Genomic DNA, 22,870 nt, shown 5'->3' with positions numbered 1-22,870 from the left:
GCATAAATAAACTTTCAATAAATACTAGATTGTTCTATGCAAAAAAAGTATGAAAAGAGTAAAGAATCCCCTTCACACACAAAAATGACCATGGCAGCCAGACTTTAGGAGTAATTTATTTCCTATAAGACTATAGCTTAGGCAAAATGTCCATTCTCTCAAAAGGCAACACAAAATACTCATGCCAGACATGAATTCCACTAATTAATCCTATTTAGCAATTAAAAACCAAGGTCTCGGCAAAGATCTGAATAAATCACAAAGGTCAATCAAGTAAAATTCGGTTCTTAAAGGGGCTTAACATTTTCTGAAAGAGGAAACAAAACTCGGCTTAGTTTGAAAGGAGTATGAAATATTTATCTAACTCAGAATCAATCACTGTCAAGTAATTTCCAGGAGAGAGGAGGAAGAAGGCTGGTTATAATCTAGTAATGTCATCTTGAGGTCTGGGAGCAAACCCGTTAAGCAATCTTAGAAAAAAACAATGCAGACACTGACATCTGTATTGTTCTTGGAACCAATCCTTGAGTATTAACTTCTGTGTTTCCCAGGAATCCAGATGGTAGGCTGTTTTCATTTATTTAATGCCACTTAGTAGGATCATCTCCTCTTAAAGATGCACATCCTGGGAGAAGGAAGGCTTAAAATTGGCTATAGGAAGGGAAGGATATACTTATCGCACAGAGTAAAGGGTTAGAAGATGAACATGGTCCTTTCACATCTCCAGTGACCGTCTGAGGACCACAAGCCCCCATTTCCAACTGACAACCTCAGCAAGAGGGAGTCCCCTTCACGCACTGGCCCCTCTGTGCCCATGTGACAGGTAGTGACCATCCCAGAGAAATTAAGTGAACGGTCAACATTACAAAACTGACTTTCAAGCCCACAATTCAGAATAAATAAATAAACATGAGAATTCCAGCTTTTGGCCGTCATTATCACTGTATGCTTTTCTGGACTTGAACAAATCCTCTGCTTTACGATTGGCATACATTGCTAAAACTTTGTAACAAAATGCTAGAAATTCTTAGTTTCTCTCCGGTCCGTACCATTTTGAATTTTGTACAAATGAGCTCTAGATTCAGGTTACAAATTAATCCAAGCTCATTATGTAATTAAATGTTTGATTAGGAGCAAGAATTAACATATTACACAGAGGCATATAATTTTATGAGACAAACTAGTTAACTGCAATAAAGAGATTCATCATGGCAACAAATTACCTGACCCATCCAATTCAATATGTAATTCAAAATAATTTTTCAAGTTATCTAAAAATGTGGTTATGAAAGAGATATATCAAAATGCATGCACTACCCTGTAGAATTTTTTAAAAATTACTTGGGCAAAAGATGAGGAGATTTTAAATGTACGCTTAAAAAAATACAGAGAGTAAAGCTCAAAGCTGAAATTCGGAAAAAAAGGATGAAACGTTGACAATTTTTTTGCAGCAAACACTATGTGCTTGAATTTCTTTTTTTCAACTTGGTGATATTTGGAAATGGTGCATTTAATGCATTTTTCAGTCTTTCTGGTTATCTTGGTAAAAGGGAACTGGCTGGTAGCATTCAAACTGGAGATGGATTTGTTTTAACTGCCAGATACAATCTCTATTAATCAATCTGAGGTCTTCAAGTACAATTTTGTTTGCTACTTCAGGAGCTGGATGGTATACAATTGCTCAGAGCTGTTTCTAATTACACCTTGATCCAATAATAACTAAATATTGTTCAACATTCTGGCAGCAACTACTTAAGAAGATGCACAGATCAATAATTAAAAGTAACACTTCCAGGCATCAACCTGCAGAAATTAGAACCTGTCGAAAACACAAACACAATTCAGCAGGTGGCACTATTCCCTCAGCCAGAATTCTCTTCATTATGCTTGACCTGAGTACTCTCTACATGGCAGTTACCTTTATTCCTTGCTTCCAGGGAATTCCATGACCTAAATCAGTATCAACATGCTAATCTCAAATATTGATATACTGCCTGGCTTCTTCTCACGATCCAGATTTAAAAAAACAAAATCGAACACATAGCAGGTGTAAGAGGAAAGAAACAGCTTGATTTCATCATCAGAGTGTTACTTGAAAGTAAATTAATTCTTTATACCCACTAAAGACAACCCAAGTGATGACCTTTTCTACTGATACTATCCAATGAGCTAATTTAAAATATTTAAACTAACCGATGAGCAGGTTTCTCTTCTTCAGCACTATTGACGTGTGGGCTGGATAGTTCTTCATCGGTGAGGAGGTAGGGGGATGACACCCTGGGCATTTTAGAATCTTTAGCCGCATCTCTAACCTCTACCCACTAGATGCCAGTAGCACCTCCCTGGTTGTGACAGCCAAAAGATATTGTCAAATGATCCTGAAGACAAAATCATCCCATCTGAAAGCCATCATTCAATGAGTGTTCTTCCTTTATACTAAAGACAGATCTCTGGCTTCATGGCCCAAAATGGAGCTATTCCACTAGCACACTTTCAATAACAATGTTTATTATCCTTTTTTATCTGATTCCAAAGGTTGATGTATATGCATTGTTGAAAATTCTGAAGACAGGAAAAGCACAAAGAGGAAAACTAAAAGCGCCAGTAATTGCCCCATACTATGACAATGACTGTTCCAATTGTATCCCCTTAATTTTTTCTTCATGAAGATGCACACAGATTATGTATAATAATTATTTGGTTTGTTAAAATCTGAGGAAGATATAGCAGTACTATTTTGTATAAAAAAGAAAAAAAGTCTTTTTAATCTCTAAATATGTACTCTGGCATTAAATACTCAATTAAGCATGATTTTTCATGGCTGTAGATTATTCTTTACAAGAGATAAATGTGATCATTTGTTTTTTTTTAACCAAGCTCTTGTACTGGACTTTTTTTTTCTGATCCCAAAGGTTAATGTAAATTAATTTTACTACGCTCTAGGGATAATCCCCACAAATAGGAAATTTTAGTACTAACCTATTTCAGTTCTACCTTCACACAAAGAGAACAAAAGCGGGAAATAAAGAAGTGAAAATATGAAGAGCGGGGGACAAAGAGAGAAAGGAAGGGAGGGAGGGGGAGAAAGAGAGAGAGACTGAGAAGGGGAAAAGCAGGGGGTGGGGGAGGGGAGAAAGGGGTGAAGAGGTGCCAGAGAGCAAAGAGGGAAAGATGGAGGGAAGGGGTGTTAAGGGAAGGGAAGCAGTTTCAGTGGAAGCTGATTTACAAATGAATTTGCTGGCATCCTTCCCACTGTTCTTTCTTCTCAGTGTCTGAATGGTTGCTGTGGTTCACCCTCCTACAAAGATGACACTGCTCTTGCCCTCCATTCAGGGAGCACACATGTTGAATTATTTTCCCTCATACACAGCATACACTGGTGAAATGGCTACGTGACATAAAACTGAGAAGCCTTGAAAACACGATGATACTAAGTGAAAGCAGCCAGACACAAAAGGCCACATATCGTATGATTCCATTTATACGAAACATGCAGAAAAGGCAAATTCGTACAGACAGAAGGTAGATTAGTGGTTGCCTGGGGCTGGGGTGTAGAGGATGGAGAGTAATGGCTTGACCGGTAGAGATGTCCTCTTGGGGTATGAAGATGTTCCGGAACTAGACCGTCTTGATGATTGACAACAGGGCGAACGTACTCAACACCGCTGAATGATACACTTCAAAATGGTGAAAATGGTAAACTGCACAATATGTGTTTAAAGCAAAAGTCATGAATGAAATAAATAATAAAAATCTTTTCAAAAAAGCATTTGAGTTGAGTTGAGGGGATTTAAAAACTACACAAAAATAAAAGCAAGATAAATAATAGCTATTTTATTTACCATCCACTACCTGTTACTATCTTATTTGGCCTTCACAGCAACCTTGCCAGGTGAGTATTAGTCCCATTTTACAGACGATGTAAGAGAGACTAAGAAAATTAAGTTGCTTCAGGATAGGCAAATCCTTGCCATATGATCCAGTAATCCCATTCCTGGGCATATATCCAGACAAAGCCGTAATTCGAAAAGATACATATACACCAATGTTCATAGCAGCACTATTTACAATAGCCAAGACATGGAAACAACCTAAATGTCCACTGACAGATGAGTGGATAAGAAGCTGTAGTACCTATGTACAATGGAATACTACTCAGCCATAAAAAAGAATGAAATAATGCGATTTGCAGCAACATGAATGGACCTAGAGATTATCATACTAAGCAAAGTAAGTCAGAAAGAGAAAGACAAATACCACATGTTATCACTTATATGTGGAATCTAAAATATGACACAAATGAACTTATCTACAAAACGGAAACAAACTCACAGACATAGAGAACAGACTTGTGGTTGCCAGCGGGGAGGGGGAGTAGGGAAGGGAAGAACTGGGGGTTTGGGATTAGCAGATGCAAACTATTATATATGGAATGGATAAACAACAAGGTCCTACTATATAGCACAGGGAACTATATTCAATATCCTATAATAAACCATAATGGAAAAGAAAAAAAAAGGATAGGCAACTACCGCGAGGTGGAATTAGAATTTGCTTCTGACTCCAAAACTTTGTGACCAGGTTAAGTAGGTGGATAAAATCCTTGACTGTGGCCTTACACATGCATTAACTTCCTGAGTTAATGAACACACCTCATCCACATAGTCATTTAACAAAGGAGAAAGGTCTTTACCCCGTCTGTGTCCTTGCCATGTCTCATCTCAAAGGAGGCACTATTTCTCAGCAGGAAAAGAAACAGAATGAAAACACAGAACATAGAATTCTAACTCCTTTTCCCACAACCATCTCATGAGCAAAGTAGAGCTTAACCTCCCACTTCTGCCAAATGAGACATAATCAACCAAATTAACTAGCTAAGTCACTGAGGCCAGGAGGCAATATCGTGGGAAAAAAAAAAAAATAGACGGTTTCATGCATCTATGACTGACTTCAGAAGTCATATTTTCTTTTTTTTCCAGCTTTATTGAGATATAATTGACATATAACACTGTGCAAGTTTAAGGTGTACGATGCGGTGATTTGATACAGGTATATATTGTGAAATGTTTACCACAATAAGGTGAGTAAACACTTCCTTCATCTCACATAATTACCATCTTGTTATCGTTGTGATGGTGAGAACATTTAACATCTATTCTCACAGCAGCTTTCAAGTATAAGTACAGTATTGTTAACTATAATCACCATTATCCCTGGAACTTACTCACCTTACAGTGGAATGTTTGTACCCTTTGGCCAACATCTCCCCATTTCTTCCACCCTCCATCCCCTGGTAACCATCAGTCTGCTCTTTGTTTCCATGAGTTTGATGATTTTAGATACCACATGTAAGTGAGATCATACAGTATTTGTCTTTCTCTGTCTGATTTATTTCACTTAGCATAATGCCCTCAAGGTCCATCCATGTCATCACAAATGGAGAACTTCCTTCTTTTTGTGGCTAAATAATATTTCATTGTATGTATATATATACCACATTCTATTTATTCATCTGTCAGTGAACACCTAGGTGATTTCCATATCTTGGCCGTTGTGAATAATGCTGCAGTGAACATGGGAGTGTAGATATCTCTTCGAGGTAATGAAGAAATCATAAATTTTCATGATGCTTGTAGCCAAATAGCAAACAGACAGGGATGACTGACAAATCAACACACCTCATATACAGAACTTTCGTTAACATTTCATTAGCTCACAAACAGTCAGCACCTTAGTCAGTTGCCTATTTTTTGTCTTTGTTACACAGAAAACGAAATCTAGCTGATGCTTCCAGCAGTGACTAGCTAGTTACAGATATGCCAATATCTACTTCCCATGATCTGGGAGGGCTCTCCAGTGTGGTTCCTGTTGAGTTTGGTCAATCCTAAAATACACTGGCACCTCCCTCCAATCTTGATGGAACCTTCACTTTCAAAAATCTATGGTACTTCATAGCTTCAGAGTGTGAGCTCTGTGGTCCGCAAATGTATACCCCAATAGACTATCTTATGAAGAGGTGGCATACTCCTTGGTGGCACCTGATACAAAAGATCTATATAAAAATGCTTAGGATATAATTACAGCTAAACCTAGGGCTACAGAAAGGCTAGTCTCCAGCAGGCCCAGCTTTTCAAAACAACACTGAACAGGGGTGGGAGTCAAAGGAGTGGTGCAGGGAATGAAAGCATCTCATTGAATCAAGAAGGAACTTCGGCTGCAAAGCTGCAATGAGTTTTTTTTTTTTTGTAACTCCAAAATGTGGCAATTAAATGAATTACTGTTCAGAAAATAGAAGAAGGACACCCAGAGCAGCAAAGAAGACCCAAAGATAAGGATGGGTACATTTTAAAGCAGGAAAAGAGTAATCATGTGAAATGCAGAACTCATTATTAGACAGTAAACAACAAGCTCAATTTATGCTTGTTGATTAATAGAATAAGGTCTGAAGAGCAGTGAGCAGATGTGGTTAGTAGTTTCTAAGATGGCCCCAACAGTCCTCACTTCCCAGTATTCACGTCCTTGTATAATCCTCTCCCCTTGAGTGTGGACCGGATCTTGTTGTGACTGGCTTCTAAGATGCCACTTCCAAGTTTAAGTTACAAAAAGACTCTGTCTTGTGTCCTGCTTATCCCCCCCCACCCCCGCTCTCTCGCTTGCTTATTCTGATGGAAGCCAGCCGCCATGTTGGAGAGCTGCCCTATGGAGAGGCTCTCGTGGCAAGGAAATGAGGTCTCTGGCAGATGCCCTCAGTCCAGCCACCTGTAAGGAGCCGAATTCTGTCAACAACCACCTGAGTGAGCTTGGAAGTGGAACCTCTCTCAGTTGAGCTTTGACACGAAACTCCAGGCCCAGCCAACAGCTCCATCAATGACAGCGACAGGAGAGACCCTGAGTCAGAGGCAGCCAGCCGAGCTGCACTCAGATTCTTGAACCTCAGAAACTGTGAGATAATAAATGTTTGCTGCTTTAAGCAACTCATTTGGGGGTAATTTTTATGCAGCAATGGATAACTAATATAACAGAGTTTTCTGATATTTCACTGGTTAATAGAGAATCATTTCATAAATTTAATATTCCTCCCTCTTGGACTTGGCCCCCTAACCTATTTCCTACGTACGAAAATAGCTTCTTTTGCCTCTTTATGTGAATTAAGGATAACGGATTATTTACCCTCCACTAAAAAATCAACTAAGGATTGGCACTTTCTCTTTGATTCAAATCTACTGGCTGGTTATTCTGAACTTCAGGCGCATAAATTGACTAAGGAAATTATTAGTACTGTTTGACCCCTGAGAAAATTTAGACAACTATTTGCTCAAAATTCTCAGCTCTACCTTAACCTAAAACTACACACTGCAGTGATGGAAAACATTAAGTAGAAGGTTCATACATCCTATGCCAGATCTTATCACGTATCTTTTTGGTAAATATGTTTTTCTTAGAGAAATGAGCCATAAACTAAAGTCTATGCAGCAGAAAAATTCAACTCCCTTAAGACAAATGGCTATCTCCTACCACTAAGCTTTACTTGTAACAGTGAAGGAAAAATGCAAGCGGAAGATGAGGGATTTTTTTTTTTTAACATTTAAGAGCTTTAATAAATTAAGTTCATGATCCTTTTTCTTTAATCACAAACCTTTGCATATGTCATCAATTTCAAGTAAAATAAACTGCATGAGGCAATGCCCTTTTCTGATTCCTCATAAGTAGTTGTTCTGTTTAATACATTTGGGGAAGTCCCAGGAACAAAAGCATAGAGAAAATGAAATGATTTCTGTCAAATATGCCATGCATATTTGTGTGGGTAAGTAGGTGATATATGTGCCTTAATAAAAAGAACCAGGGGCCCTGAGAGTGGAAAATAAAGCATCATCATTTATCCTTTTATCATTCTTTACGATAAAACATATTTAAGTTAATTTCTAACAGTAAAGATGATATTTATCTCTTACCAGAGGACTGAATTTCAAATCAAGGACACTAAATTCAGTCTGATGTTTCCAATTAGATGTTAATGGCTTAAATATATTATCTCCCGAATGAAGGCAGAGAAATGAACAAAGGCTTGAACTCAAAACACTGTAAAGTGAGTCAGTCCTCAAGTGCTGAAAGACACAAATAAACAAAACAATAAAGACACCTAGACACTTCTACACGGGGTTGAAGAGATAGGTGGATTTAGGTCTAACGCATCTGCATCAATTACACAGGTAACTGAATCTCCATAAACCAGCACCAAGAGTTATGCTTTCTATAAATGATACACTTTGCTTAGCTAATTTATAAATATATACACATCAAGGCCATTGAAAACTGCACGGAACGGGCTCTCCATTGTTCTGTCTGAGAAACTGGAAGAAGGCAAAAGAGAGACTTTGATGGATCACAGGGAAACGCATCCGCCTTCCTCCGCGTAAGGCGGGCAAAGCGTCTCCTTTGTGCAGAAGGGGCCCGGGTCTCCCTCCCGCTGCACCCTGCAGAACGCACTGGGCCCTCAGCCGGTAGAAACGAGAAACGAAGCGACGTGCCTGGAGAAAGGCACACAAGTCCCTGGAAACGTAGAGGATAACAACAGCAAATGGCCTTTTGCTTCCATTGTCAAATCACAGCAGAAAGCAGCCCCCAGCCCACCCACCTCCACTTTTCTCCTGGACCCTCAGAAGCAGGCAGGAAACAGTGGTGATGGTCACGTCACATGTGCAAAGACTAGAGCAACAAGTTGTCTTCTGAAAAAACCTCAGCACTTATAAAAATGTTATTAAACATTTTTTAGCTTTATTGAGGTATAACAGACAAATGAAAATTGTACATTTTAAGGTGCACAACTTTGATGCTTTGATAGATGCATACAATGTGAAATGATCACCACAGCAATGCTAATTAACATATTCATCACCTCACGTAGGTTGTCTTTTTGTGAGTGATAAGAGCACTTAAGATCTACCCTCTAAGCAAATTTCAAGTACACAATACAATATTGTTAACTACAGTTGACTACGCTGTACCGCAGATCTCCAGAACTTATTCATCTTGCAAAAGTGAAACTTTGTACCCTCTGACCAACATTTCCTCATTTCCCCCACTACCCACCCCCTCGGACTCTGGCAACCACCATTCTACTCTTTGCTTTGACGAGTTTGATTATTTTAGATTTTACTTATAAGTGAGAACAGGCAGTATTTGTCTTTGTGCCTGACTTTTATCACTTAGCATAATGTCCTCCAGGCTCACCCATGTTGTCCCAAATTTCTCAGGATTTCTCATGCCGTTTTTCTCCCCTATCTGTCCATCACCAAAGCCCAGCTGAAATGCCTGCTCTTCAAAATGGGTCCCAAGAGCCTCTTTCTTGCAGAGTTACCTGCATACCATCTCCGCATTCTCTAAAATATTCATTTGACTATTGGGTGATCATTGAATCAAAACTGGAGCAGAAACAAGACACCCTGCGGCCTAAGAGCTAATGTTCTACATCGTCATCTTGCTATTTGCTATAGACTTATTTTTCTTGTTTCACTGTGTCACTTTCCGCTTTCCACAGTCCTAACATATCTGATTTCCCTTTGGAAGTTCAGGTAGCCTGAGTAAGCTCCACCACAGAAGAAAATTCCCAGGCTGGTACCTTCCACCCCTGGACCAAGGTGATTTGCTTGGGCTGGGAAGGTAGTGTGAACCTATCTAATCAGAGGCCCTCGGTGCTTTTTCTGGACAGATGAGATCCAGGGTATAGGAGGAGGGAAGGAAGCAGGAAAGGGGGCAGCGGGAAAAGGGAAGAAATGGGTAGGAGAGAAAAGGGACTAAAGGAAAGGGTGGAATACAGAGAAAAGAGAAAAAGAAGGGCAAGAAAAAGAGGCAGAAGGAAAAAAGAGCTTCCTTATACCAAACACTCCTTCATAATACACGAATTCTTACTCTTGCTTCGACATCATTGTCAAGGCACTTAACCTACCTTTATTCACACTTAAAAGAAAGAAAACAGGATACAACATCTCAAATACCACCTTATTCACAGCCACAGCATAATCATTAGTTAATGAGTCAAATACTGAAGCCTAAAGACAAACCACTATGAATTAATGAGCGAGGTGAAGAATCCATCTATCCTACAAACACGGTGAAAATGACACTCTGCTTCTTTCACAGAATACTGAATTTTCCATATTTCAGATAGTGCTGATCTTAGCATCTTTCTATTCCAAAAACATGTGTTGTAATCTATGGAACAAGAAGAACGAAAAACTCCCAAGTCTAAACACTCAGGCACTGAGAAAGTCTCTTCTGCTTGCTGCAAAGACATCTCGACCCACAAATGTGGAGTTTGCCCTAGTTAATTGAACCATCTTGGCTATGATAACTGGCTGCTAGTTGTCAATAAGTTTCAGAGTTTGGCCAAAGCTAGATGAGCTGCATTTCATTTGATGTCTTTAACATCCACACGAGTGATTATGATTTCTTTTCTTATGTCTCCGGTGATACAGTAAGGAGGAGCAGTGTCACCGGATTGGCCCAGAAATGAAGAAAATGAAACAGTAAGGCTGATTTTCCATCTCTTTGTTAAGAACGTCACTCAGCCTGATGGGTCTAGACTTTCTCACCTGCTGCATGGCCCGAAGAAGGCATCTGGTCTAAATCTAAATATCTGACACCAGCCTATCACTTTTTCCTCCTGAAACAATAGCAAGTATCAATGAACGATCCTGGCATGCTCTTCTGCAAAGCCAAGAAGCAGTCTCAAGGTCTTTACTACCGTACTCCAGGTCCTTTGTCTCCAAAGTACACCCTGGGAGGTATGCAATAGAATCCCTTAGGTTAGGGATGGTATACCTTAGAATTTCTATTTACAGTTACTTTTTTCTTCAAAAATGTTAAATAAATTCAACATAACTCATGCTTAATATACAGACTGACACTGGCACCCTCAGCCAGTCCATATGTCAGATAACTAGCGTCACAAACAGAACAAGAAGTCTCCAAGGGTGTGGTTCTACCGTGGAAAAGGAGTTGACGGGGCCACCTCACTCTTGTGATCACTCAGAACATGACCATTCACATTTGCTCATCTCCATGAATTTATGGGTTTCATAGTCTGATTTTAACAAAGCCCAGCTGAAATTCCTGCTAATAAACAACAGATTTAAGATAATAAAAAGAATTCACACACAACCAGACAACAACAACAACAAAAATGGCAGAGCTGTTACATCTCCTTCTGTCATGTGATCTTTTCTACCTCATTCTAGGGTGAAAACTGATGATCTGATTAGATCTGAAATGTTAGCCAAAGAATACTGAAGTCATCAAAGCCATTTGAAATTTGGTTTTACATCTACTGTAATTAAAGAAGAACTTGCCTAAACTGATGATAATATGAAGCCACTGCAATTAAAAAGATATATATATATATAATATCGTTTATTTCAGATTTAGCTCATTCTTCTAAAATTTCCATTTTATGTATTTTTTAAATATACATAAATGTATCAGTAACCATTAATATATAGATTTATCCTATATATTAATAAATTTATAGTTATCAGTAGTGAATGTTTATTTTGTTTAAAAGGAAGCATAAGTTAAAAGGAAAAATGCATAAAGTCCCTAGTAGGGATTTTAGTGACAGATAAACTAATTCATTTCATGAATGAATAAACTAATTTTTTCTTTGTCGTAAGAGGACTCTAAATTCCCTTCCTTTGACTCTCTTTTCTCAGAATGACTCCAGTATACACGTGGCAGAATGAGTTATCTCCCTCCCTGCTCTTCCTCTCTTCCAAGAGATGACCCTTGCTAAGAAGGACAAATGAAATCCAGATTCTGTTGGCATAGCTATGAATAAACCAGGTTTTTGCTATAGAAAAGAGTCAATTTTTATCCTCAAGATAAAAGTTTGTTTGGTGGCAAATTTATGCTGAGGGCTCTGAAAGCCCCTGTAGGTCTCCCCAACCCCAAACAAAATGCTCCCTGTCAGCCAGACCCAGTAGGGGATGGGGCTGTAAGGGAGGGGTAAGGAGTGAAAGGACTTTAGGACACCTTTGGAATGAGAATGAGGAAGAGAGAACAAAGAAGGGACTTTTGGACACAATCAAGGTGAGCTCTGAATGAACTGGTGAGCTATCCAAGGAGAAAAGTAAACACTTGTTTTACATCATCCCATGAATAGACTAATAGTAAGATGTCTCTGTGATCATGGACAGCACCTTCCCTGCCCTAGCAAATATTATAGGCACAGCTAGATGGTGACAAATGAGAATTTTAACACTGTTCATAAGTGTCACAAAAACAAGTTTTAAAGAGAATGGATTCATCCATCAATGGTGTGGGGGAAAACCTAATTTCAGTAGGATCATTAGCTCACAAGGTAGCTTTCCTGTTTCTCAGGATGATAAAACCTCATTTATACCCATTACTTCCTGAGTAAATTATTTTATAATTCCCGGATTTGGCTTATGAAGATGACTGGTGACTCATAAACGCCAATCTAACTAATGTCTCACTCAGAGAACTCAGTATGCACAGAAGCCCAGACATCATTTCTCCTGCCAAGAAATGAATGTATAATATTTTCAGTAAAAACAAAGAAATGAACAGCCAGCACACCAAGGAACACATCTGCCCCTGTTGTCACAGTGGTTTTTATAATTACTTGCTGGTAGTCAGGAATTGAAATGCACAGAGATGTAATAAGAAATAGCTGTTCCTATTTAAGAGCACAATTAATGACCTTTTTATGATCTGGGTAATTTATTGCCACTTTAACATCTATATCTCATTTGCCACCATTTTGTCTACAGTTCATTGACCTTTCCATTCAAACCAAGGGGAGCTGTATTTGAATAACAATGGTACTTTATTTATACAGCCCTACTCTTAGGAAAAGTTCAAAGTACTTTATAAATATCTCTTTAAACTTGAAAGTAGGTTAAGGATCACCATTTCTATCTCAGATAAAAATATAAAACAAGGAAGTTTAAACAGCTAAAATTAGCAATTTAGAGAGGGTTTAACAATTCAGAGAGGATTTATGGATAAAGATGGCAAGTTGACCTTAAATATTTATGTCCTCTGCAAACTCCACTAAATTGATCATAACGGACATTTTTAAGTCATAAGCACAAAAGGACAAAATGAATGGGAGAGAACAGAGTAACATAGGGGGTTCCAACAAAGATTTGAAAGCTTGAGAAAACCCAGTGAGTCTACACATATAAGCCACATCCTCCAAAGCAAGTTTTATAAAGCTGGTATTTTTATCTCATTTATCTATATTGTTTCTTATTTGTCAAATGGTTTCAAAAATAGGAGGGGAAGGAGAAATTTTACTCAAGAGTCCCTAAAATACCAAGAAATAAGAGTCTCCAAATTGAAAAGATCCACTACTTTCCAATTAAATGAATTGGGGCAAGGGTGGAAAATTCATACCAAGACACAGAAGACACAGAAATCAGTGGGCAGTGCCTTCACAATTTAAGCAGAAATTATATCTAACTTATATTTCTATACCCAGCCAAACTTTCCAAAAGATGAGAGTAGAATGAAGAAATTTTCAGGCACACAAGGCACACAATTTTTATTTCTTAATATGTGTTCCAGCAAAATAAGAGAATAAATCTTTTTTAAAAAGAGGAAGAAATCAGAGGAGTATCCACCACAGGAGAGAGAAATCCCAGAGTTATAACAGTGAAGACTGCCTAGAAACAAATAGTCTATTCTGGTGCAGAAGCACCAGAGAGAATCCCAGGAGAAGATTAAAAAGATTCACAGAATCTCTGTAATTGATTAGTTTAGTAACATATTTATAGACAGGTAAATGCCAAATCTGACACAGTACTGGGGAACAAACTATACTAACTCTAAACTTAAATTATTAATTCAAAGAAAAGTGAACAACAAAAAAATACCCTCAGGGTGTAATGATGGACCCTTTAGTTATTACGTACATATTGACTAAACTAAAATTTCAGAAGTAACTATATTAGGAAGATGGAGGAAGGAATGTGGGTAGGGTTATTACAGACCTAAATCTTTATCTACCAAAACACCCAGAAGATTTCTAAAATAGGTGAAAACATAATATTTAAAATATGAAAGTAGGGGGAGGACCTTCAAGATGGCAGAGGAGTAAGACAAGGAGATCACCTTCCTCCCCACAAATACATCAAAAATGCATCTACATGTGGAACAACTCCTACAGAACACCTACTGAACGCTGGCAGAAGACCTCAGACATCCCAAAAGGGTCTTGGTGCTCCGACCAGGTGTCAGGCCTGAGCCTCTGAGGTGGGAGAGCCAAGTTCAGGACATTGGTCCACCAGAGACCTCCCAGACCCATGTAATATCAGTCGGTGAGAGCTCGCCCAGAGATCTCCGTCTAAACGCTAAGACCCAGATCCACTCAACGACCAGCAAGCTCCAGTGCTGGACACGCCATGCCAAACTAGCAAGACAGGAACACAACCACAGCCATTAGAAGAGAAGCTGCCTAAAATCATAATAAGTTCACAGACACCCCAAAACACACCACCAAACGTGCTCCTGCCCACCAGAAAGAAAAGATCCAGCTGCATCCACCAGAACACAGGCACCAGTCCCCCCCGACCAGGAAGCCTACACAGCCCACAGAACCAACCTTACCCACAGGGGGCAGACACCAAAAACAATGGGAACTACGAACCAGCAGCCTACAAAAAGGAGACCCCAAACACAGTAAGTTAAGCAAAATGAAAAGACAGATAAATACGCAGCACATGAAGGAGCAAAGTAAAAACCCACCAGATCAAACAAATTAAGAGGAAATAGGCAGTCTACCTGAAAAAGGATTCAGAGTAATGATAGTAAAGATGATCCAAAATCTTGGAAACAGAATGGAGAAAATACAAGAAACGTTTAACAAGGGCCTAGAAGAACTAAAGACCAAACAAACAATGATGAACAACACAATAAATGAAATTAAAAATTCTCTAGAAGGAATCAATAGCAGAATAACTGAGGCAGAAGAACAGATAAGTGACCTGGAAGATAAAATAGTGTAAATAACTACCACAGAGCAGAATAAAGAAAAAAACATGAAAAGAATTGAGGACAGTCTCAGAGACCTCTGGGACAACATTAAATGCACCAACATTAGAATTATAGGGGTCCCAGAAGAAGAAGAGAAAAACAAAGGGTTTGAGAAAATATTTTACGAGATTATACTTGAAAACTTCCCTAATATGGGAAAGGAAACAGTCAATCAAGTCCAGGAAGTGCAGAGATTCCCATAAGGATAAATCCAAGGAGAAACAGGCCAAGACATATTAATCAAACTATCAAAAATTAAATACAAAGAAAAAATATTAAAAGCAGCAAGGGAAAGGCAACAAATAACATACAAGGGAATCCCCATAAAGTTAACAGCTGATCTTTCAGCAGAAACTCTGCAAGCCAGAAGGGAGTGGCAGGACATATATAAAGTGATGAAAGGGAAAAACCTACAATCAAGATTACTATATCCAGCAAGGATCTCATTCAGATTCAATGGAGAAATTAAAACATTTACGGACAAGAAAACCTAAGAGAATTCAGCACCACCAAACCAGCTTTACACAAATGCTAAAGGAACTTCTCTAGGCAGGAAACACAAGAGAAGGAAAAGAATTACAATAACAAACCCCAAACAATTAAGAAAATGGTAATAGGAATATACATATCAATAATTACCTTAAATGTAAATGGATTAAATGCTCCAACCAAAAGACACAGACTGGCCGAATGGATACAAAAACAAGACCTGTATATATGTTGTCTACAAGACAGCCACTTCACACCTAGGGACACATACGGACTGAAAGTGAGGGGATGGAAAAAGATATTCCATGCAAATGGAAATCAAAAGAAAGCTGGAGTAGCAACTCTAATATCAGACAAAATAGACTTTAAAATAAAGACTATTACACGAGACAAAGAAGGACACTACATAGTGTTCAAGGGATCAATTCAAGAAGAAGATATAACAATTCTAAATATTTATGCACCCAACAAAGGAGCACCTCAATACATAAGGCAAATGCTAACAGCCATAAAAGGGGAAATCAACAGTAACACAATACTAGTAGGGGACTTTAACAACCCATTTTCACCAATGGAGAGATCATCCAAAATGAAAATAAATAAGGAAACACAAGCTTTAAATGACACATTAAACAAGATGGACTTAATTGATATTTATAGGACATTCCATCCAAAAACAACAGAATAAACTTTCTTCTCAAGTGCTCATGGAACATTCTCCAGAATAGATGATATCTTGGGTCACAAATCAAGCCTTGGTAAACGTAAGAAAATTGAAATTGTATCAAGTATGTTTTCTGACCACAACACTATGAGACTAGATATCAATTATAGGAAAGAAACTGTAAAAAATACAAACATATGGAGGCTAAACAATATACTACTAAATAACCAAGAGATCACTGAAGAAATCAAAGAGGAAATCAGAAAATACATAGAAACAAATGACAATGAAAACACAATGACCCAAAACCTGTGGGATACAGCAAAAGCAGTTCTAACACGGAAGTTTATAACAATACAATCTTACCTCAAGAAACGAGAAAAATCTCAAGTAAACAACCTAACCTTAACCTAAAGCAATTAGAGAAAGAAGAAGAACAACAACAAAAAAACCAATGATAGCAGAAGGAAAGCATAAAGATCAGATCATATATAAATGAAAAAGAAATGAAGGAAACAATAGCAAAGATTAATAAAACTAAAAGCTGGTTCTTTGAGAAGATAAACAAAATTGATAAACCATTAGCCTGACTCATCAAGAAGAAAACAGAAAAGACTCAAATCAACAGAATTAGAAATGAAAAAGAAGTAACAACTGACACTGCAGAAATGCAAAGGATCATGAGAGATTACTACAAGCAACTATATGCCAATAAAATGGACAACCTGGAGAAATGGACAAATTCTTGGAGAAGCACAACCTTCCAAGACTGAACCAGGAAGAAATAGAAAATATAAACAAACCAATCACAAGCACTGAAATTGAAACTGTGATTAAAAATCTTCCAACAAACGAAAGTCCAGGACCAGATGGCTTCACAGGCAAATTCTATCAAACATTTAGAGAAGAGCTAATATCTATCCTTTTCAAAATCTTCCAAAATATAGCAGAGAGAGGAACACTCCCAAAACCATTCTACGAGGCTACTATCACCCTGACACCAAAAGGAGACAAAGATGTCACAAAAAAGGAAAACTACAGGTCAATGTCTCTGATGAATATCTATGCAAAAATCCTCAACAACATACTAGCAAACAGAATCCAACAGCACATTAATAGGATCATACACCATGATCAAGTGGGGTTTATCCCAGGATTGCAAGGACTCTTCAATATATGCAAATCAATCAATGTGATAAACCATATTAAGAAACTGAAGGATAAAAACCATATGATAATCTCAATAGATGCAGAAAGAGCTTTTGACAAAATTCAACACCCATTAATAATGAAAACGCTCCAGAAAGTAGGCATTGAGGGAACCTACCTCAACATAGGCCATATATGACAAACCCACAGCCAACATTGTTCTCAATGGTGAAAAACTGAAACCATTTCCACTAAGATCAGGAACAAGACAAGGTTGCCCACTCTCACCACTATTACTCAACATAGTTTTGGAAGTTTTAGCCACAGCTATCAGAGAAGAAAAAGAAATAAAAGGAATCCAAATTGGAAAAGAAGAAGTAAAGCTGTCACTGGTTGCAGATGACATGATACATACATAGAGAATCCTAAACATGCTACCAGAAAACTACTAGAGCTAATCAATAAATTTGGTAAAGTAGCAGGATACAAAATTAATGCACAGAAATCTCTTGCATTCCTATACACTAATGATGAAAAATCTGAAAGAGAAATTAAGGAAACACTTCTAACAAAAAGAATAAAATACCTAGGAATAAACCTACCTAAGGAGACAAAAGACCTGTTTGCAGAAAACAATAAGACACTGATGAAAGAAATTAAAGATGATACAAACAGATGGAGAGACATACCATGTTCCTGGATTGGAAGAATTAACATTGTGAAAATAACTATACTACCCAAAGCAATCTACACATTCAATGCAATCCCTGTCAAACTACCAATGGCATTTTTCACAGAACTAGAACAAAAAATTTCACAATTTGTATGGAACCACAAAAGACGTCAAATAGCCAAAGTAATCTTGAGACAGAAAACTGGAGCTGGAGGAATCAGGCTCCCTGACTTCAGACTATACTACAAAGCTACAGTAATCAAGACAGTATGGTTCTGGCACAAAAACAGAAAAACAGATCAATGGAACAGGATAGAAAGCCCAGTAAAAGAATGAAATTAGAACACTTCCTAACACTATACAGAAAAATAAACTCAAAATGGATTAAAGACCTAAATGTAAGACCAGACACTATAAAACTCTTAGAGGAAAACACAGGAAGAAGAGTCTTTGACATAAATCACAGCAAGATCTTTTTGACCCACCTCCTAGAGAAATGGAAATAAAAACAAAAATAAACAAATGAGACCTAATAAAACTTAAAAGCTTTTGCACAGCAAAGGAAACCATAAACAAGATGAAAAGACAACCCTCAGAATGGGAGAAAAGATTTGCAAGCAAAACAACTGACAAAGGATTAATCTCCAAAATATGCAAGCAGCTCATGCAGCTCAGTATCAAAAAAACAAACAACCCAATCCAAAACCGGGCAGAAGATCTAAATAGACATTTTGCCAAAGAAGATATATAGATTGCCAACAAACACATGAAAGGATGCTCAACATCACTAATCATTAGAGAAATGCAATTCAAAACTACAATGAGGTATCACCTCACACCACTCAGAATGGACATCATCAAAAAATCTACAAACAATAAATGCTGGAGAGGGTGTGGAGAAAAGGGAACCCTCTTGCTCTGTTGGTGGGAATGTAGATTGATACAGCCACTATGGAGAACAGTATGGAGGTTCCTTAAAAAACTAAAAATAGAACTACCATATGACCCAGCAATCCCAATACTGGACATATGCCCTGAGAAAACCATAATTCAAAAAGAGTCATGTACCACAATGTTCATTGCAGCACCATTTACAATAGCCAGGACATGGAAACAACATAAGTGTCCATTGACAGATGAATGGATAAAGAAGATGTGGCACATATATACAATGGAATATTACTCAGCCATAAAAAGAAATGAAATTGAGTTATTTGTAGTGAGGTGGATGGATCTAGAGTCTGTCATACAGAGTGAAGTAAGTCAGAAAGAAAAAAACAAATACCGTATGCTAACACATATATATAGAATCTAAAAAAAAAAAAAAAAAAGACTCTGAAGAGCCTAGGGGCAGGACAGGAATAAAGACACAGATGTTGAGAATGGACTTAAGGACATGGGGAGGGGGAAGGGTAAGCTGGGACAAAGTGAGAGAATGGCATGGACATATATACACTACCAAATGTAAAACAGATAGCTAGTTGGAAGCAGCCGCATAGCACAGGGAGATCAGCTCCATGCTTTGTGACCACCTAGAGGGGTGGGATATGGAGGGTGGGAGGGAGACGTAAGAGAGAGGGGATATGGGGATATATGTATACATATAGCTGATTCACTTTGTTACACAGCAGAAACTCACACAACATTGTAAAGCAATTTTACTCCAATAAAGATGTTAAAAAATTAAAATAAAATAAAATATGAAAGTAAATATAAGAAGAAACTTTTGAAATAATTATAATTTCCCTTTCAAGCAGGGCTAGGGTGTGAGGGAGAGATATAGTTTATGTTTCATTTTTCATTATTATTTAAAGCTTTTATCCATGCAGATATTGCTTTGATAAAAAAAATTTGAGGCTAAAAAAATCACCTGCAAAAATAAGTTCAGGCTTGTATGTGATTATAATCACAGTCTATACTGTCTCATGCTTCCTTATTTAATGCTCATTTTTCCATTTAACAAAGAATAAATTAAACTAGCCCTAGAGTATCAGGCAAAGTGTTGCTGTTAACATTTCACTTCCTCATTACAGGTGCCTCTACTGTAAAAGGTGAATAGAACACTGGGAAAAAAATGATATAACAAAGAATGATAAGTAGAAAAAATATATATATATAATTGAAAATGTCTTTTAAACATTAATTGTATTCAAGCATTATATTTACATGAAGCAGATTTTAGTTTGGAAGTTATAATAACCTTGCAACCATCTCTAACAAGTAGTACAATCTCTGCTGGAAACAAACCATAAAGCATATTATTAATGACTTTTTGCCAACTTAATTGGTTTTCTGTGTGGTGTTTCTGTAGGTCGCCTAACAGATGAAGTCTACCATAGAGGAACTATATTTTATCCACAGAATTAATCCAGGAAAACATGCAGAATAATTAAAATGTTTTCTGAATAAATGAACCCTAAATTCACATAATGATTAAATTTTCAGAAATAAACCAACAAATTGTTTCAAAGACAAACTGTCTAATGAGGAAATCATGAGAGAAAAAATAACTTCATAACAAGATATTTCTCTCAGGCACACACATTACACTGATGATAGCTTCCGAACCATCTTCAAAATTATCCTTTAAGCTTTGTTGGGAATGGGGAGAAAACATTATTCTCACTCCCTGTGGCAGAATTGTGGACTTTTTTTACAAACAGTGTTTAATATGCTCACTACGCTGAACCAAAATGAACTACAAATGCTCACAACTTTGTGTGAGAAAGCTGACCCCATTTAAAATGTTAACATATCTCTTCTTTTTCAGAAATACTGATAAGTAAATAAGACAAAGAAATATGGCTCAACATAGGAGCAACCTTCCTCATTTTTCTATTTTTTTAAGTAGTTTTCTGAATTCCAATGAAAGAATTTTCTTAGGCTCAAGAAATAATAAACTTAACCTGAACAACTTATTAACTATGAACGTTATATTTTTGCCTGAAAGTTCTTACACTTCTAGAACTACCCATTTATAAGGGTAGAACCTACAGTAAATGAAATAATGGCCACCCAAAGATATTAGGTCCTAATCTCTGGAGCCTGTAAATGTTATAAGGAAAAAGGGTCTTTGCAGATTTGGATAAATTAAGGATCTTGAGATGAGGGGATTATCCTGGATTGTCTGGTAGACTTTAATTCTGATCACATATGTCCTTAGAAGGGAAAGGCAGAGAGAGATTTGATACAGGCAGAAGAGGAGAAGGCAGTGTGGCCAGAGGTAAGAGATCGGAGTGATGTGGCCACAAGCCAGGTGATGCCTGCAGCCACCGTAAACTGGAAGAGGCAAGGAACAGGCTCTCCCTTAGAGCATCCAGAGGGAGCGTGGAATTGCCGACATGGTGATTTCTGCCCAGTGATATTGATTTTGTCTTCTGGCCTCCAGATCTGTGTGAGAATAAATTTCTGCTCTTTTAAGTATTATACTAAGGTTGCCACCAAGCAACTCTGAGGAAACCAGTACCCCATCCTTGCAAACATGTAAGAGTAGGATTACACTTATTATGCTGAACAGACCAGACTCGTCTGCCACCAGACAAGTCACAAGTTAGATGGAAAAATGTCCCTTTTCCTGAAGCTATGGAAATTTTGATTTGGGCAGAAAGAAGAAACAAATGTCTAAGTTGGTGACATAGAGGGAGCTTTTTGCCAAACGCTCTATGGAGAATGGAATTTCTTACAGATAACTTTCCAGGCAACCTCCTCATCCAAGGAATTTTTTTCTTCAATAATTACTTTTAAAAACTAATTACAAAAGTAATATATGTTCATTGTTGAAAATTTATAAAACGTAAAAAAAGCAAAAAATAAGAAAATCAAAAGTTCTACCTATAATCTGACTATCCAGGGATCATTTCTGTTCATATTTTAGTGTGATCCTTCTATTATGAATATTTGCATATAATTATTTTATTTTTATTTTATTTTACAAAAATAGGATCTAATAACACTTTGCAACCAGCTTTTTTAATTCATTTAATACATTATGAACATTTTCCTCATCAGCATAATTTCTACAACAAAATTTTTAATGACTGCATGTTTTCCATAGTATGGTAGAGCAAAAATATTATAATTTCTTTCATTTAGATTATTTTCCCACTTTTCGCTAATGAGTCTTTGCTGATTTCCGAAGAGTTTTTAAAGGCAAGAATTAAAGTAGGCAGTGACATTACAAATTTGGAAATACCAGACGATACCATCTTTGACATTATACGAAGGTTAAGCTTTAATGTCAAATCTGGTTCCCTAGAGTAAAATGGTCATTTTCAGCCACAGCCCTCACAGTGTGTGGGGCAGCAGGAAATAAATAGTTTGAAGGTATAAGGATCCCCAGAGAACCCCTCAATGGGCCAAATCAATCATGGGAAAGATTAACCTCTTAAAGAAGTCTGCCATCCTACTCAATAAGCATTCAGGTAGAACGATAATCTACATTCTAAGCACTTTTGTCAGCTGAAATAAAGACACTTCCCAGGATGAAATGATTTTAGTCATCATATAACAAAAGTGAACTCATGAAGGATGAAGAACTTTGTTGAAGTCACCACTGCTGTCAGTGGGAAGACTAAAGCGCAGAATTCAAAGTCTTAAGTTAGGACTCATGGCCAAAAACTTTACATTAAAACCATAAATGAAATATCCCTCCACACTAGGTACCACAGCAGCAGCGTAAGTAGCCTGTATCTTGAACACACATACAGAGACCAATCCTAAAACAATGTACAGGGGCTTCAGCTGTCCCTGAAGTTATATCCATTTTTCCTCCTGATACTTCTGAGAGTTGAACAGGATGGTGAGGAGAGTGGGCAATGTGCGTAGGATGAAGAGGGAAGAAG

At 37.5% G+C, this 22,870-nt stretch overlaps 1 protein-coding gene across 7 annotated transcripts in view; it reads right to left on the bottom strand.

Moving 5' to 3' along the window:
* Nucleotides 1–22,870, bottom strand: part of PID1 (phosphotyrosine interaction domain containing 1) — a 242,133-nt gene that overhangs the window by 102,590 nt on the left and 116,673 nt on the right. For 6 of the 7 annotated variants that reach the window (XM_082396273.1, XM_082396276.1, XM_082396277.1 and 3 more), the window contains one exon: nucleotides 7,953–8,105. The exons of the other annotated variant lie outside the window; for it this stretch is intronic. In XM_082396273.1, the coding sequence (XP_082252399.1) occupies nucleotides 7,953–8,105 (153 nt within the window). The remainder of the gene's footprint in view (nucleotides 1–7,952; nucleotides 8,106–22,870) is intronic. 7 annotated transcript variants of the gene reach the window in all.

This window comes from Balaenoptera borealis (genome assembly GCF_965194805.1).
Source record: "Balaenoptera borealis genome assembly, chromosome: 6".
Taxonomy (NCBI): domain Eukaryota; kingdom Metazoa; phylum Chordata; class Mammalia; order Artiodactyla; family Balaenopteridae; genus Balaenoptera; species Balaenoptera borealis.
Note: the sequence above shows the minus strand (reverse complement) of the source record. Positions and strands in the feature narration are given on the sequence as shown.